Source organism: Mesoplodon bidens, assembly GCF_964165515.1.
Source record: "Mesoplodon bidens genome assembly, chromosome: 10".
NCBI lineage: Eukaryota > Metazoa > Chordata > Mammalia > Artiodactyla > Ziphiidae > Mesoplodon > Mesoplodon bidens.
The window spans coordinates 76,790,318-76,805,387 of record NC_138172.1 but is presented as its reverse complement, the minus strand read 5'-3'; the positions used below and the strand labels follow the sequence as shown (position 1 = coordinate 76,805,387).

The 15,070-nt window shown below is 46.9% G+C and overlaps 1 protein-coding gene across 1 annotated transcript in view; it reads left to right on the top strand.

Moving 5' to 3' along the window:
- The window catches only part of CLIC5 (chloride intracellular channel 5), a 104,200-nt gene that overhangs the window by 84,980 nt on the left and 4,150 nt on the right, over nt 1–15,070 (top strand). Inside the window, exon 5 of the mRNA XM_081247752.1 lies at nt 11,184–11,368. Coding sequence (XP_081103878.1) covers nt 11,184–11,368 — 185 coding nt within the window. The remainder of the gene's footprint in view (nt 1–11,183; nt 11,369–15,070) is intronic.

Genomic DNA, 15,070 nt, shown 5'->3' with positions numbered 1-15,070 from the left:
GAGTTTATTTTTGTGTATGGTGTTAGGGAGTGTTCTAATATCATTCTTTTACATGTAGCTGTCCAGTTTTCCCAGCACCACTTACTGAAGAGACTGTCTTTTCTCCATTTTATATCTTTGCCTCCTTTGTCATAGATTAGTTGACCATAGGTGCGTGGGTTTATCTCTGGGCTTTCTAACTTGTTCCATTGATCTATGTTTCTATTTTTGTGCCAGTACCATATTGTCTTGATTACTGTAGCTTTGTAGTATAGTCTGAAGTCAGGGAGTCTGATTCCTCCAGCTCCGTTTTTTTCCCTCAAGACTGCTTTGGCTATTCGGGGTCTTTTGTGTCTCCATACAAATTTTAAGATTATTTGTTCTAGTTCCGTAAAAAATGCCATTGGTAATTTGACAGGGATTGCATTGAATGTGTAGATTGCTTTGGGTAGTATAGTCATTTTCACAATATTGATTCTTCCAATCCAAGAACATGGTATATCTCTCCATCTGTTGGTATCATCTTTAATTTCTTTAGTGTCTTATAGTTTTCTGCATACAGGTCTTTTGTCTCCCTAGGTAGGTTTATTCCTAGGTATTTTATTCTTTATCTTTATAAATGTTTACTTCTTAATAGGAGTTTGCTTTTCTCACATCACAAGAAGTCCAGAGAAGAGAGAATTCCATGCAGTTGTAGTTCTTCAAGAAGTCATGGATCCAGCTCCTTAGAGCACCTGATTCTCCATCTTGAGTGTGTGACTCCCATTCTCATGTCACAAGATAGTTGCTCCACTTCCAGACATTACATCTGAGTTCAGGCACTGCCAGCTATATCTTGTCTTTTCTTTCCCAGAAGCGTATCCATCAATTTCCACTTAACATTTCATTGGCAAGAACTTGATCATTTGGCCTCCTCTAGTCTGGGAGTCTGGCAAAATAAGTATTTGTGACCCAGCATGTTGCTACTCTGAAAAAATCTGGGTTCTCTTGGTAACAAAGAAGGTAAGAGTGAATTCTTGCATATAATTCACTTTCAATTTAGTATGATTTTTTTAAAAAACTGCAGTGAAAGTATCTCAGCTAGCCATGCCAAAAAAAGGCATACTATTTCAAATTCTCCCTTGGGGTTGACCAATTCTGAATCATTACCCCACCTAGATTTTAGGCAACAGAAATATAAAATTGCACACTTAATCTGCAGTACTCTTACTTCAAACTTTAGAAGATACAAGACTCACGTAGCAAAAGCTGTTTAGTAAAGGTTATAATACACAGTGGAGAGTCCCCCCCCCCAGACTGTAATCCATGGGGGGGCAAGAGCAGGCACCCAGAGATCTGCCCTGAGCAAGGGAGGGGGCGGGTGTAATTGTGGCCTATCTGGGAAATTCTGCAAAAGTGTCGGTCACCCCCAACCCCCGCTCATCTTAGCCTCTAAGTTTGCCTCATTGCATGACTGTTAGGACAAAGGCCCACTCTGGTGGGACTGTGGTCATGGCAGCAGAGTCAGAGTGAAAGGACCAGCTGAACACACGAAAAAAAGACTCTGCCTAATTCATCCGGGGTGACTTCCTCGAGGCAGACGACCAGTCAAGCACAATATTTATCAAGCAGTCCTTTTCCTCGCAACTCTAAGAATTTATTAGCTGTTTTGTAGCTTTGATCCTTATACACCAGCATCATCACACACTACACATAATGACCAGGCGCTGTCCCAAGCTCTCTGCAGGCATTATTCACAGCCCTCCTATAAGGTGTGCTGTGCTATGATGTCTGTTTTGCACATGAGGAAACTGAGACACCAGAGGTTAAGGTAGTATGTGGCAGAGCTGGGATCTCAACCCAAGCAGCTGGTCCCATGGTCTGTGCACTTGATCCAGGCACAGTCTACATTTAATACAGTTCATTATTGAAAATGCATGTGGTACGGAGTTTTTGAACAAGAGTAGGTAGGTCATTTCGGAAACTGGGATCAAATCAACTCATAAAACAACAAATACTGATTGAACAACTACCACATATGTTTCGCTATATGTACCCAACCCTCCCAGTTTCACCTCTAGAGTCCTAACTCAGCAATCCGTGGGGAACTAGGAGTCCCAAACCTGGCCCATAGAGGGCGCTCCATAGATACCCGTTTAGCAAATGAAAGAACGGGCCAACTGGAAAGGAATTTATAATCACAAAACGACTAGAACCAGTAATCATTTAAATACAGATCTGTGACAGCAGGGTGGCCGTTTTTAAAGCTGTTAATAGCTCTTACATAAAAGATGTGGCCATCTGAGGATGAAGCAAGGCAGAATGTGGTTAAATCATTTCAGCCTGTTTGGAAGGGTTGAGAGTTGAGAATGAAAGTCTCTAGGTCTAAACGCTGGAACAGATGACTGAGGAAGTCAGAATCTCCCTTGACCAGCTCCTTCCAAATGTTTGAACATCAGCACTCCAGCTAATCTTGGCCTGATACTTAAAAATAACCTGTTGGAAAATCACTGTAAAAAAACTCCCAGTTTTCAGCCTGATTCAGTCCGCTGCATAAACTACAACCAGCATTAATAGCTTTAGTCAGCATTTATGTCGCTCTTCCTATTAGCACAATGGGTTTTACAACCATTTATGAGTTTCTGGAAAGCCTAATAGAAAACACACTTACGCGTTTGCTGCGGAAGCTGCAGAAGAGGTTTTTTTTTTTTTTTTTTTTTTTTTGAATCTCACTCAGCCAGTAGGGGGCGCCACCTCCCCGTCACAAAAGTCGGGGCCAGGCTCCCTAATGGGGACCACATTCCCTCCTGGCGGCTCCAGCTAGTTCTTACCCTCCCTGGTGAGTTTCTGCATTTTCCTCTTCAGCTGGCTGCATTCAGTGTCTCTGTCTCTTTCTCCTCCTGTTCATAAATAAACATTTGGGGCGTTTACATGGTACAGACTGTGTCCACAAAAGGAAACCTACATGTGAAGAGCTAAGTGATAATCTTTCTCTTCAAATTTACTGTGGCTTTTAGGAGATTTAGCAAATTATCTGAATCTGGAATTGTCTATGTGATCCATACCTCCCCTCATACTTTAAAATCATAGCTTATGAAAGGCATGTTGGATTGTCCTAAATTCTTTACCACGCTGGTGTTTTAAACACAGCCAGATAATTGCCAAAGACTCATCTTTCTTAAAGAAAAATCTTTGTTCTCGTTGTTTGTTGTTTTTGGGAATAATACTTCTGAACAAAGGGCAAATATGAAGTTGATTTGTGGAGCTGTATAAGTAAGATGATTATTCACAATGATGCCCTACAGGGCTTGAGGAGGAAGCTATGCAGAGGATCTGTCTCTTCCTCAAGGAAAATCCTTTGGAATTCTTTGGAAATCTGTCAGAGAGTGCCCCATTCACTCGATGATTCTCTCCACCAAAGGGGGATAAGGAGGCATCCAACAATGTACTAGATCCCAATCCACCATAGTTGCCAGAGTTGAATCCTGCCTTGGGAGTAGAGAATTATCTACTGGCCTCTTATTGGAAGAACCACAAGAATTTGCCATTTAACATCCTTCTCATTCAAGGCCAAAATCCCTTCTAGAATGGAGGGAATAATACTCATGGCAGCATGAGCTGCAGACTCTTCTCAAGGCCAGGTGACGCCACACAAGGGAACCCTAGGGGGTCTGCTGAAATTGTCATTGCTTTTTGCTTTCTCATAAACCACTGTTTTTCTGCCTTTCCTGTTTTCACCAGTGCCTAGAAATGGGGACCCGGGAACTGCTTCCCACATATAAGCCCGTCACAGACAGAGTCCATTTGACAGCATCCTCCATTCCTGGTCTGATGCCAAAGTGGACGTGAATTCTCCAAACCATCAAACCAAGAATATTTGACACACCCAAATAGCCCAGAGAGAAAAACGTTCAACCCAAAGAGATGATTCCAGGAGACTTGGGGTCCCGAGTGTGTCGGGGAATGCAGGAGTGGGCTTCACCCTCTGAGCTCCCTCGATTCTCCTTGGACCTGCGAAGTTCTGGGGTGATGGGATAAGCCTCACTTCAGACAGCCAGCTTCTGCCTTGAGTTTATCTCTTGCTCTCATCTTTTACCCACTCTGTCCTTGCTCCATCCTCAAACTTACATTCTACAGCCATAATAATGATAATAATTAGTATAATAACAATGATGTTTCATTAAGTCCCACCGGACTCTGTAGGGCCAGTGGCAGGATTCAAACCCAGGTCTCCTGAACACCGGAGCTCTGGACCACCTTGCCTGGTATCATGGCTGTTATCACAGGCCCTCTCTGGCAGCCTGGTCCAGGGCTGTGTGACACCCCCGACCCAGGCTCTCTCCGTCCCTTCCCTGATGACACCAGTGATATGCCAACATAGCCAGAGGACCCAGGCACAGCAGAGAAGGGCCCACCAAACCAGAAGGAAAGCCATTCCCATCTCCTACATCCCTGCTACCATTTCTGCCTCACTGGGGTCTAAGGACCCGGCAGAGACACTGCTTTAAGAGTGAAGGGACCGTGGGGATCAGCCACCCCTTACCTGCTTTGTGTTCTAGAAGGGTCACTGTGAATCAGAGTGGGTGTGGCCCCCAGTTTCTACCTGCTTTATAAGTTTCCCTCTATGTGGTCATGCATACTCACGTAACCCACATATAACTGGGCCACCTTCCTCTCTTTAAGGACTCTTGCGACAGAGAAAAGCTACATGACTCTAATTCCAAAACCTGGAAGAGGAATTCCGATCTTTACAGAGGATGTTTAGTGAGAGGAAATTACACTGCCCGTCACAAAGCTGAAAGTCCGAGATATGCCCTTAGAACATCTTTTTCTCTCCTCAAAACTGTGTTCTTCATGACAGCATCTACGTCTCTGCTCACCTGGCCCACCGCTTCTCTTCCCCCGCCTCCCATAACTCTCCCGGGCCTTTCTGCTGCCCCCGCCCCTCTCCCGTCTCCTGGATCTTTGGCCCTGGGCATCTCACGGAAGAACAATTTGACCTCTCCTGGTTTCTAAAGAAAGCCTTCTTTCTCCAAAAGGTGAGGAAAAAGTGATAGTAAATTCTGACTCTTTGATTTTTTTTTGTTTTTCCCATCACATTTTCATTCATGCTTAAAGCTATCGAATATCAACAAGGTGAGGCCATCTTTGTATTTTCCCTCCAAGGATATGTGATGGCCAGAAACGTCTCTGTCGTGGTCTCCCTCAAACCACAGCAGCATTTATTTTTTTTGCATCCTTTATATTGACATGGTCTCGAATGAGAAGATGAAAATAAAAACTTTATTCAGTCAGCCAGGTATTTCTCAATATGTAGATATTTCTTCCTTCATAGGCAAAACCCAAATGGATTTCTTTCTTCACCCAGATGTTTTGCTATCACCTGAGGCAATGGGACAGCACTGGCCCCGAGTACAGGCAGAGTTGCTATTTGTTACTGAGGAATGATGTAAAGAGCCCTGGTAAGCTCTCTCTTCAGAGATTATTCCTTCTAGAGCCAATCATGGTTACTGAGAGCACCACGGATTATAGCTAAAATCAACCCATTAATAGCAGAGTACAAATATGTTATCAAATAGCTGGAAGCTAGGACATGAGGAATGGTATCCTGACAGCCACACTCTTGTCAGAGGAAAGGGGTACGTGAGAAAGGTCTGCAGTATGGAAGGAAGATGGCAGGCTGGGTGGACCCCCAAGGAACAGTGGGCCAGTCCTCAGCATCCAGACATGGCCTTGCAGAGTAGAAGAAGTTTAAGTTTTAGAATCCAGCAGCCCTGGTTTTAACTCCTCATTTTGCTTTTAACTCGTAGGATAGGATTACTATCTTGAAAATATTTTCCTCAGTACCTAACTCTAATCTGTCCTACGCCTCCATCAACTCAATGAGAGATGAGGGTTTCTATAGAAGGAATTCTAAGAAAGAGCAAAGACTTTAATATTTAGCCTCTGATATTCAAAATAGCATTTTCAACAAGACAGTAGCCTTGCAAGCCAAGCTATTGTCTTAAAATGTCCTAGATGCCTTTTTCTCTCAATTTTAGCACATCAGGAACCAGGCCTGAGGACTCAGATCACAGGGAGGATAGCTGCTCTGTGGATGAAGGAATCTTTGACATAGGAAACTGAAACAGGGGTTTTGGGGATGAAGGAGGACAGAGAGGCAGGGAGAAAGGGAACTAGAGACGTGTCTGGGGAGCCCCATGGGATGCTTTGCTCAGGTATTCTTCCCAATCAAAGTTTTGGACAAAGGCAAGCAGCATCCCACCTCTGACCACCACCCAAGGGTCAACATCCCCACGGTTACTCTGGAAGGATGTGGAGGGTCAGCATCGCTGAGAAGAGACAGAACCCCTGTGGTAGCCTCCCCGAGCCGCCCACCCGACAGACCTCAGGATTCCCGTCTCCCCAGTGCCAGGAGGTCCCAGGGTCCTCCTCACCTACCCACTCCCCATTTATTCAGGAGGAAGCGCAGGGGAGAGCAGGTTCTCTGAGTAACTGAGCATTTTTATGAAAGAGACTGAGAATTCCCTAGAGGGACTATGTAGATTATTACATCAACTAGATTCTAATCCAGAATGGACTAAATTAAAGTTGTTGTTTTCCCATGACCCACGCGTTGGGAGCTTGTCAGGAAGAGCAAAGCGGTTAAAAACAAAACAAGGGGGGGCTTCCCTGGTGGCGCAGTGGTTGAGAGCCCGCCTGCCGATGTGGGCGACACGGGTTCGTGCCCTGGTCCGGGAAGATCCCACATGCCGCGGAGCGGCTGGGCCCGTGAGCCATGGCCGCTGAGCCTGCGCGTCCGGAGCCTGTGCCCCGCAACGGGAGAGGCCACAACAGTGAGAGGCCCACGTACCGCAAAAAAAAAAAAACAAGAAAAACACAAAAAACAAGGTACGTTTTTCATGGTACGTCCCAGGAGTCGTTTGAACAGCCTGCTGGCACAGGCCTGTGTGCCTTGGATGGGACTAAGACTCAATGTCTTTATCTGTTCAATGGGGATGAATAATAACTCTCATCTCAATAGCTTCGTTGTGTATTTAAATGATCAGTGGCGTAAACACCCCTGGTCCACTTCAGAACATCAGTAAGTGTATTTCGTGCCGGTGCCGAGGAAGAGGATTCAAGCAGGGAAAGGAACACAACAGGGGACAGGGTGCCCGCTCTGGGGTAGGCTCCCTTCCCCACCATCTCCTTCTCCATGGGAGAGGTGAACAGACCCCCATCCAGGCCACGGACCCTGATCAGAGGTGGACCCGTGGTTCTTATCTGTCTGCAAGTTCGCGTGCCAGAGAAAAATAACATACGAGAAACTGAGAACATAGCAACCTGGGCCCCCAGGGCTGCTCCTGTCCTTTCAAAGGCCACCTGTGACATCGCTCAGCTCCAAGTGAATTTTGAGCCCCCAGGGGTCTGCATGGCTCTTTGCTGCTTGATATCCCCGCTGCACAAAGCATGCCAGCAAACCAGGGCTGAGCCCTGCTTGCAAGAGCTTGTTGGAGGCTGGGTCTTGGCTCCCTGGTCCCCATTCAGCCTCCATGCCCGGGTAAGAGTATATTATTTTCTTAGCTCAAATTGCCGTTTCCAAGTCATTATTTCTCTACGAAGAGAAAACAATATCGGGTCTTATGTAATATCAACCTCAGTGAATCTGGAAGTGATCATGGAATGGGTGGATTTTTTTTTCCCTCCTTAAAAAAGAGAAGAATAAATTTGAGATTGTTTGCATATGGCTGAGAATATTTATGAACTATTCCCCTTGTTTCCTCATCACATATTTTACCCAGTGTGTTTGTGTGTGGTACGGAATAAATCTTTACGGGAAGGGTGGGGTGGAGAGGGGAAGAAAGCAGTTCAAGGACTGGGGATCCATCAAGTGCCTGGGACGTTAGTGGTCCCGGGTCTCGGGGTCCCCTGGCCTCAGGCTTGCTTGCTGCTCTCTGAGGTTTCCCCCACCCCACCCCCCACCCAACACCGTCCTGCTACTCAGAGGAAGTCTTTAGGAGGGAGGGTTTCAAATGCCAGCCCAGAAGGAATTAACATCTTCTTGTCGTTCTGGTTTCTTTCACATCCCCTTCACTCTCAGCAGAGCAGAAAGTTTAACAGCAACGGTTTCATGACCTGGGTACCATTAGCCAAAAGAGATCATTAAATTCTATGGATGCCAGATTGAGCCGAGGGGTCAGAAGAATGAATGAGTTGGCAGGTAGGGGGGAAAGAACCAGCAGAGAATGTATTGGTGCTGGTCTTTGTCATTCAACAACACAGCAGTGTGTTAGCACACAGGCACGTCTATCTCCCTCTGGCCCTGCCTCTCAACACAGCTTGTCACCGAGAAGGATCCCGAGGGAGGGTAAGGGACAAGGCTGTGGCTGGACATTCAGTCAGTAAGAGAAGCCAAGCTGCAGGCCATTGAATTTCCTCCTCTAGGGACTGGGCTTCAGAATCGGAGCTTAGAATCTCTCGTGCTCTGCCATACCTTGGATTTTTTGAGGAATATACTGACCAAGAGTGTGGGGTGAGGGACAGAGAGCAGGATGACTGCCACGTTTGGTAACACAATGGCAGTAAGTGTCATTAACTGATGTCCTAATAGGAGCCAGGCACTGCGTGACGCGCTTTCCCTGCATTGGCTGAGTTAATCCTCCCAGTGGCCTTATGAGAGTTAGGGTTTTTGTTTTTTTTTGTTGTTGTTGTTACGCGGGCCTCTCACTGCTGTGGTCTCTCCCATTGCTGAGCACAGGCTCCAGACGCGCAGGCTCAGCAGCCATGGCTCACGGGCCCAGCCGCTCCGTGGCATGTGGGATCTTCGCGGACCAGGGCACGAACCCGTGTCCCCTGCATCGGCAGGCGGACTCTCAACCACTGCGCCACCAGGGAAGCCCGAGAGTTAGGGATGTTTAATCCTGCAGTTGAAATGAGAAAAGCGATGCTCAGAGAGATTGAGGAACGTGCCCACGGTCACACTTCATAAGTGCCAGGATCAGGGTCATTTCCAGGATTTGTGGAATCGGAAGCCAATACAATAAATAGGGAATTTGAAAAGTCAAGTTCAAGGCCTTGGAGTGTAAGCCTCAGCAGCATCACGGTAAATTCACCCTGGGAGGGGTCAAAAGTTAAACACGGGGTCAGCTCTGTCACGTGGGCCCTCCCCTGCTGCCCCGTCTCCTCTTGTCTCTACCGTGATTATCGCCAGCTCCGGCCTTCACGTTCCTGATCAAAAATGCACAAACACGAGTGATGCCACTGACACTCGGAAGATGTCCTCAGAACATCCTGACTTGGCATATTACATGGCATGTCGTAGTTGTGACCTAAGGCAACGACCCTGCCGATTGCCAAACTTTACCCTTCCACCTTAAGAGACGGCTGGAGAGATAGTTGAAATTTCTCCAGAGCTATCCTCCCCAAGAGCTTCAGTTGCTGTTCTAGGCCTCTCTTACCAAATTTCACGTTTCCAAGACTGGGCACTCGGGCAGGGACCTGCTCAGGTGTCTGGGGGGCATTTGGAGTTAGAACCTGCAATGTCTCGTATCCCATCAATGTCTCTTTCCCTCGGATGATATCAGCTCATCAAATTTCAGCAGGCATTCTATCTGAGTTTTCCTTTCTCCATTAGAATCAAGATTTTGTCATCATCTCCATCACTGAAAGGGTAGCGGGATTTGTGGAAGCAACCAGACCCGATATCAATCACAGCTGCTTCAGTGGGGCTGAGCTGGGGTGCTAAGAAGTATTGTTGGCGCCCTCTGCTGGTGCTCTTGAATAGGCTTGCAGTCCCATCCCAGTCTAGACAATTACTAAGGGGAATACAAGCATTTTTCCCAGCCCCGCTCACTCTTTTCTCCCAAACTGGAAACACAAAGCAGATGATGAAGTCCAAGTTCAAATGCCAGGGAGAAGGAAGTGTTGAGAAACCACATCCAACCTCCAGCCTGTTTTCACATGTTCCAGTAAGCGTTCAGTTGATGTATCGTGGGCTGGTGTCGTTTCATTGTCTCAGACAAAGTCTTTCTATGAAAAGACAAACACGGGTTATGTGAGGAGGCGGAGCTAACAGAAGGCACATTTGGGGAAAATCTGAGCAAGAGCACAGTCCTCTGGGCTCTTCCTCCAGAGGCAGCTCCCTCCTTTTAGCTGCTGAAATTAACATCCAGACTGATTCCCATCATCTCGGTGTCAATCTCTAAACCAGAGTCTGAAAAAAACAGTCATTGGGGGGTGGGCTGATGACAGGTGCATTGGCCAATGACCTGGCCAGCCATCTCCTCCAGCGGTCAGGTGGACAGTTTCTAGATTAGGGTTCTCTGACTGGAATGGTCGGTGAGATTTCGGGTGGAATGACTCTGAGTGATAGTGATTTTCTATAGCTGCTCTTTTGAGTATTTTGTTCTGTTCTTATACGTACATGAATTCTTTGATAGATAATCACTGGGGCAAGACTGGAAAAATCTTCTGCCACATTGTCTTCCCTCGGATTTTCACTCTTTGAGCTGTATCCATGACAGGTTTCCACGAAGGCAGCTTGCACGTTTCTGGTGGAGCCTGCTGCCCGGTGCGTTGGGCGTTCCATTTTGGACCGCTCTGATTTTTAGAACAACCCCTCTAGATTAAAGTCAGGGATGCCTCCTTGATACCCACTGGTTCCCTGGGGGCAGCCCCGGACACGGGTGCTCACTGTCCTATGTCACGTCTTCCTGGAAGACTTCACACCTCTCCTTCTGAGGTTGGGTTAGCCATAGCTAAGGCTGCCCTCAAATCTAGTGACTATCTCTTTCCTAGGACCTCTATGCAGTTGTTATTTACTTATTTAATAGTTCTTTCTTTCTACAAAATTAGTATGCGGGTTAATTGCAGAATATCGGCAAAATTTAGATGAGCAAAAGAAGAAAATGAAAACTGACAATTATTATTACATCTGTTGGAGAGGAGTACTGTACAAGCTTTGATAGATATCCTGATGGTTGTACTTCTGTATTTATATGATCTTTTCCAAAAAAAAAGGATTAGCAAATGTTTATTGTTTGGTTAAGATTTGCTTTTTCAGGCTGTTTAATACTCTTCTATGGCAGCGTGTACCTGGCTGTCAGGTACTCTGTAGTGTGAGGGAAGCCGCTATGCTGAGGGGGACAGGATTCTGGATAAGCTCCTTTGCTCTGAAGACCCCGTGGCTGTATCCAGCGGCAGGAAGGTTGACTAAAGACACTTCTTTTGCTGTTGCATGCCAGCCCTTGAGCGAGGCCTGACCAAGGCACTGAAGAAACTGGATGACTACCTGAACACCCCTCTGCCAGAGGAGATCGACTCCAACAGTCGCGGGGACGAAGACAAGGGCTCCCGGCGCAAGTTCCTGGATGGCGACGAGCTGACCCTGGCCGACTGCAACCTGCTGCCCAAGCTCCATGTGGTCAAGGTAAAAACGCTCTATCTATCCGCAGGTGCTCCCCAGATCCAGCTCCGTCAAAGAGCCCGGGTCACCTGTGGAGGTGAGGCGAGGACAGTGCCGCCTGCTGATGGAGAGTCAGAGCTCGGAAGTCACGCAAACCGGGACCCCAAGTCAGCCTCCGCTGCGTGCTGGCTGTATAGCCTCTCTGAGCTCCAGGTTACACCTGTCACATAGGCATATATTATTTAGCGCTGTTGGGAGACTAAGTGTGGCCTGAAAGTGCCTGCCATATTGTAAGGGCTCAATAGATAATAGTTGCTATTATGGTCCTGTTATAAATAGTTATATATAGTCCTGTCACTCCACAGGCCTCTTCCTTACCTCTTCCTCATGGGTTTTCACGGGCCACACCTCCACCCCGACATCTCTATTAAGCGTGGCCTCATATGCATGTTTTTCTTTGTGGGCAGATGCACCTTCTGATTCCCTGTAGCCACTCTCTGGGGCAGGCAGGCACCTTCCTCTTCTACCAGTTGAAGAACTGGAGGCTGCAAGACGGGACAGCATTTTCTTGCTACTGCTGCACTTACTGATCACGGTTAACCTGCAGGGTAATCCCTTCCTATCCAGCCTTAGGACCTGAGAATTGGAAAGAAAGGGGAGATTCTGAGGTCACCCTAATCTCCCACCCCAAAGCGGACCCCTTCCTGTGTGTCTGTGACAGGCTTCTGTGCAGCTGTGACTGCACGTTTCTGATGACCAAGAGCCCTCTGCCTACCGAGCCAGCACTACCATTTTGGACGGTTCCAGTTATTAAACCATCCTTCTTTATATGGAGCCCAGACATGCCTCCCTGCTCCCCTTGGTTCTCTGGAGCAGCACGAAACAGGGCTGCTTTCTTCATCTCATTTGAAGACAGCAGTTGTGTCTCCCACATTTCTCTACACTAATACTTCTTCTCACATCCTTTTTTTCATTTTTATTTTTTTAACCATTTTATTTGTTTGTTTTAACATCATCTTTCTTGGAGTCTAGTTGATTTACAATGTTGTGTTAGCTTCAGATGTTCAGCAAAGTGATTCAGTTATATATAGATTCTTTTTTGGATTCTTTTCCTTTATAGGTTATGACGAGATATTGAGTATAGTTCCCTGTGCTATACCGTTGTGGTCTATCTATGTTATATATAGTAGTGTGTACATGTTGATCCCAAACTCCTAATTTATCTCCACCCCTCGCCCCTCAACTATCCCCATTGGTAACCATAAGTTTGTTTTCTATCCCATCCTTTTCTGACGCTCACCAGACCAGAGAAAATTACAGTGTGATCGTAGAGCTAGACTGCTCTCTACTTTTACATGTGTTAATATCTTATTGTCTCAGACAAAAAGCTCTGTGAGGACAGGTCTTCTCCAAGCACGATGGTGGGTACATGGTGGCCCTTTAATAAATACTCACTGATGGACCATTTGATCACCTAGCATGTGATCCCCAGTTTCTTTCCACCTGTCACTAAGGAGAACCAGATTCAATCATTTATCAGCTGGATATCTGCCTACTGGTTTTCAGCTGATGTCCTGAGCTGGAAATCAGAGCCCTCCAATCAGAGCACATGCCAGCTTGAGTTGAATTGTTAGCTGTGCACCCACCGGTGCTCCTGTGGGACACGTCAGGGCTGGAGGCTGGGAGAGCATCCTGCTTGCTGGGGCTGATGGGCAGAGCAAATTCAGTCTATTAGTAGGAAGACACTTTGGGTTTGGGCCAAGCCAGTGGTCACTGGTAGGTCCAGCCAAGCTATGCCTTTGAAGTTATTAATTACTGCACGCCCACCCCACCTCCAAAACATCTTTTATTCTCATTTCCTGAGGAACAAGTGGCACCATTAGAGGTGATCTGATTCTATCAGTCACACTGTCAGAGTGAGGTAATGGAAAGAAACCCGTTCTAGAAGTCCGGAGACCCAAGTTCTGGTCCCGTGGGGGCCACCAACTGGCAGCAGGAGTTGGGCCAGGCCTTTTACTCTTCTGGGGAATCCTTTCTCTCATGCCCAAAAGAAGAGATGTGGATTACATTCCTTCTCGCCTCTCCCCCTCACTTCCGTCCCTCCTCCTCTCACTCACACGTGGGTTGACCACCCACTCAAGAAGCATGTGTCTGATCAGGTGAACAAATGGATCTCCCAGGCCCCATGCTTCATCCTCTAGTTTCTCCAGTTCCTTCCAGCCCTGGATGACTAAGTTACACTCCTGTCCTGGGATGAAGTGCAGTGTGTCATTTACTTGGAGGAGCTGGGGATCAGAGGGAGGATGGCCTGCGAGGGGCCAAAGGCTGGGCCTCACCTCCCGTCTTCTTGGATTTCTGCTGATCCAGCTTATCAGATCCCAGAGCCCTGGCAAACCTCTGAAGTGTGGAAAGCGCGAAGGGGAAGCCAAGTCAGACCTCCATTTTGGCTTCAGACGCTGAGACTTAATCCGGGCTGGGGGAGCTAACTGTTTTCATATGAAAGCAAATTCAGAACATGAGCATGGACGTTCCTGCGGACGTCAGAGCTTCTGCCGTGCGCATCCTCTCCCTCTCTGTTTCATTGGCTCTCCTTCAGTGTGTCTGCATCCTTGGGGGCTGAGTTGCTCTGGCCCCGCTGCTCACGGACAGCCTGGTTTGAACTTTCGTTGCGTGGCTGCCTTCTATTCTCATCTCCCCACACAAGTCAACGTGTGAGGAAAGAACCAGCTCTGGCCAAGGTCATGGTGCGTGGATCTGGGCAGGGAGGGACACACGGGACTCCTGTGGCTGCCCCTGGGACCCTTAGCCCCTGGACCCTCATGTGGCACAGGGACCTGTTCAGCTGCTGAAGCAAACAGGAAGGGAGCTATATATATAAATACAAATATATATTCATAAGTTGCATCTCTGCCGTTTTCAAGCTCATATTATATATATCCTTTAAAAACCTGAAAATGCATTCCAGCATGTAGAGACTTGAGGCTGCCCCATGGATCAGTTTATAATTTTGAAAAATATTTTTTGATCGATGCCTTGACCTTATTGTGGGACTTTTTCTTTCTGTTTTTTTTTTTCCATTCTTTAAATTGAAGTATAGTTCATGTACAATATAAGTTACCGGTGTACAACATAGTGATTCATGATTTTTAAAGGTTATACTCCACTTATAGTTAACTATAAAATCCTGGCTATATTCCCCGTATTGTACATCTTTGTAGCTTATTTTATACATAGTAGTTTGTGCCTCTTGATCTCCTACCCCTTATTTTGCTCCTTCCCTCTGGTAACCACTAGTCTGTTCTCTGTATCTATGAATCAGTTTCTGTTAGATTCACTAGTTTGTTTTCTTTTTTAGATTCCACATATAAATGATAACATGCATTATTTGTCTCTCTCTGTGTGACTTCTTCCATTTAGCATAATGCCCTCCAAGGCCATCCATGTTGCTGCAAATAGAATTATTTCATTCTTTTTTAAAGCTGAGTAGTATTTCATTGTATATAGACCACATCTTCTTTTTTTTTTTTCCAATACATGGGCCTCTCACTGCTGTGACCTCTCCTGTCGCGGAGCACAGGCTCCGGACCTGCAGGCTCAGCAGCCATGGCTCATGGGCCCAGCCGCTCCGCGGCATGTGGGATCTTCCCAGACCGGGGCACGAACCCGTGTCCCCTGCGTCGGCAGGTGGACTCTCAACCACTGCACCACCAGGGAAGCCCGACCCCA